Consider the following 1,580-nt stretch of genomic DNA (forward strand, 5'->3'; position numbering starts at 1 on the left):
TTCCTGCTGCTAAGAAAGCAGATGCCACAAGTGTTTGCTGAGCACTGCACAAATTCTCCTCTGGAGATCAGCTCATAAAGACTGTGGATCACTCCTTCAGACAGGAGGGCTCTTCTGTCCTCAGATCCAAGCAGGCATTCCCTCTAGAGGTACTTTTGGTAGGAAATGAGGTGGGATGTAGTAATTACATGGCAAAATCCAAGTGTGACGTTTAAAAGATACTCAGGAAACAGCCATTTGTCACATACTGGGTCACACACTCACCTGCCCTGTCACAGTTTTAAGGAGAAAGTTCAACAGCTCCAAGCTCTTGGCAACTTTCTCTTTCTCAGCCTTCATGATGGGTTTTCCAAGTGTTTTCAAACACTGCAAATTAAATGAGAAGATTGAGAAGAAACACACATTAGATGGGGAAACAAACCACACTTCACAGGAGAAAGCAGAGAACAAGTAATGAATGGCAGGATTCACCTGTCAGCAAAGTAATTCTGGAACACAAACCCCACCAAACTGTGGAAAAGCTCAGGAAGGCTTCTGATGCTCAGGGGAAAGCTTCTGATGCCCAGGTTAATTAAGAAACAACTGGACAAAGTAAGAGCAAGCCATATCACAGAAGCACAAGCTTGCTGCTGTCCATAGTTTCTAAGCTAAAGCACAACTGGAGATGCTTTCCTGGAGAAAAACAGGTACAATAATCCCTGACCTCGCCCTGGAGAGGCCAAGAAGCTGTCAGAAAACAGACTCAGACCTGAGGGACCACAGATACTCAGCTTCAGGAGCTTGGATTTACACATAAAGCATTATTGCTAAAATCCATTACGACTTATGCCCAGGAAATCCCAGGTGCCTGCCTATAACAGGCCTTGTCAAGCTTAAGTTCACTGAAATAACTGAGGGAAAAATCTCCCCTGTGTTCTCTCTATATGCTGCAGGGTTTCCAAGACACTGAAAGGTCTGGCTTAGAGGAAAATCACTCCAAAGATAGGTCAAATAAAAGCCAGTTATTTACAAAAAGGGCAGAAAATAGCCATAAAAAGGCAGCTGGATCAAAGAGGTGGCCCAGTGGCTTAGGGGCACTGATCCTCTGCCTGCAGCTGGTCCTTCATCCCTGTTTACATGGTCCTTTTCCTCCCCATTCTATTTCTGTGTGGACACAGCAAACCCCACACAGATCACACTAACATGAAATAGGATTTGCAGGGACAAGTGTGCTGCAGACAGTGGCAGCCAAAGAAAGCTGCACTTGTGGCCAAGCCCTCCTATCCTTGGAATTTGGACATTTCAACACAGCCAAGGGGCAAAGCCCACACCACACTCAGCATCCTCAGTTCCTCAGGCTGAAAACTCCCTGCCCCAAACCTGGACCCAGCAGTGGAATGTCATTGTTCTCTCACAGATCCTGTATTCCAACCAGATTGGAAACAATTTAAGGACTCAGCAAACTGTTCTCCATCTACATCAGCATGAAGTTGGCAAATAACATAAAAATCCTTGCAGACACTGAGAGAAGTAAGAAATCTATTCCCCAAAGCAAATTCTTTCGGTATTGACACTCACAACAGAAAAATAATGATGCAAAG

At 44.9% G+C, this 1,580-nt stretch overlaps 1 protein-coding gene across 1 annotated transcript in view; it reads right to left on the minus strand.

The window, feature by feature from the left end:
* The window catches only part of MYBBP1A (MYB binding protein 1a), a gene marked incomplete at its 5' end in the record, with an annotated part of 58,658 nt that overhangs the window by 2,063 nt on the left and 55,015 nt on the right, over nucleotides 1–1,580 (minus strand). The window contains one exon of the mRNA XM_017742970.1: nucleotides 265–366. Within this exon, the coding sequence (XP_017598459.1) occupies nucleotides 265–366 (102 nt within the window). The remainder of the gene's footprint in view (nucleotides 1–264; nucleotides 367–1,580) is intronic.

This window comes from Corvus brachyrhynchos, unplaced genomic scaffold, assembly GCF_000691975.1.
Source record: "Corvus brachyrhynchos isolate BGI_N302 unplaced genomic scaffold, ASM69197v1 scaffold99, whole genome shotgun sequence".
In the NCBI taxonomy this organism is placed as follows: domain Eukaryota; kingdom Metazoa; phylum Chordata; class Aves; order Passeriformes; family Corvidae; genus Corvus; species Corvus brachyrhynchos.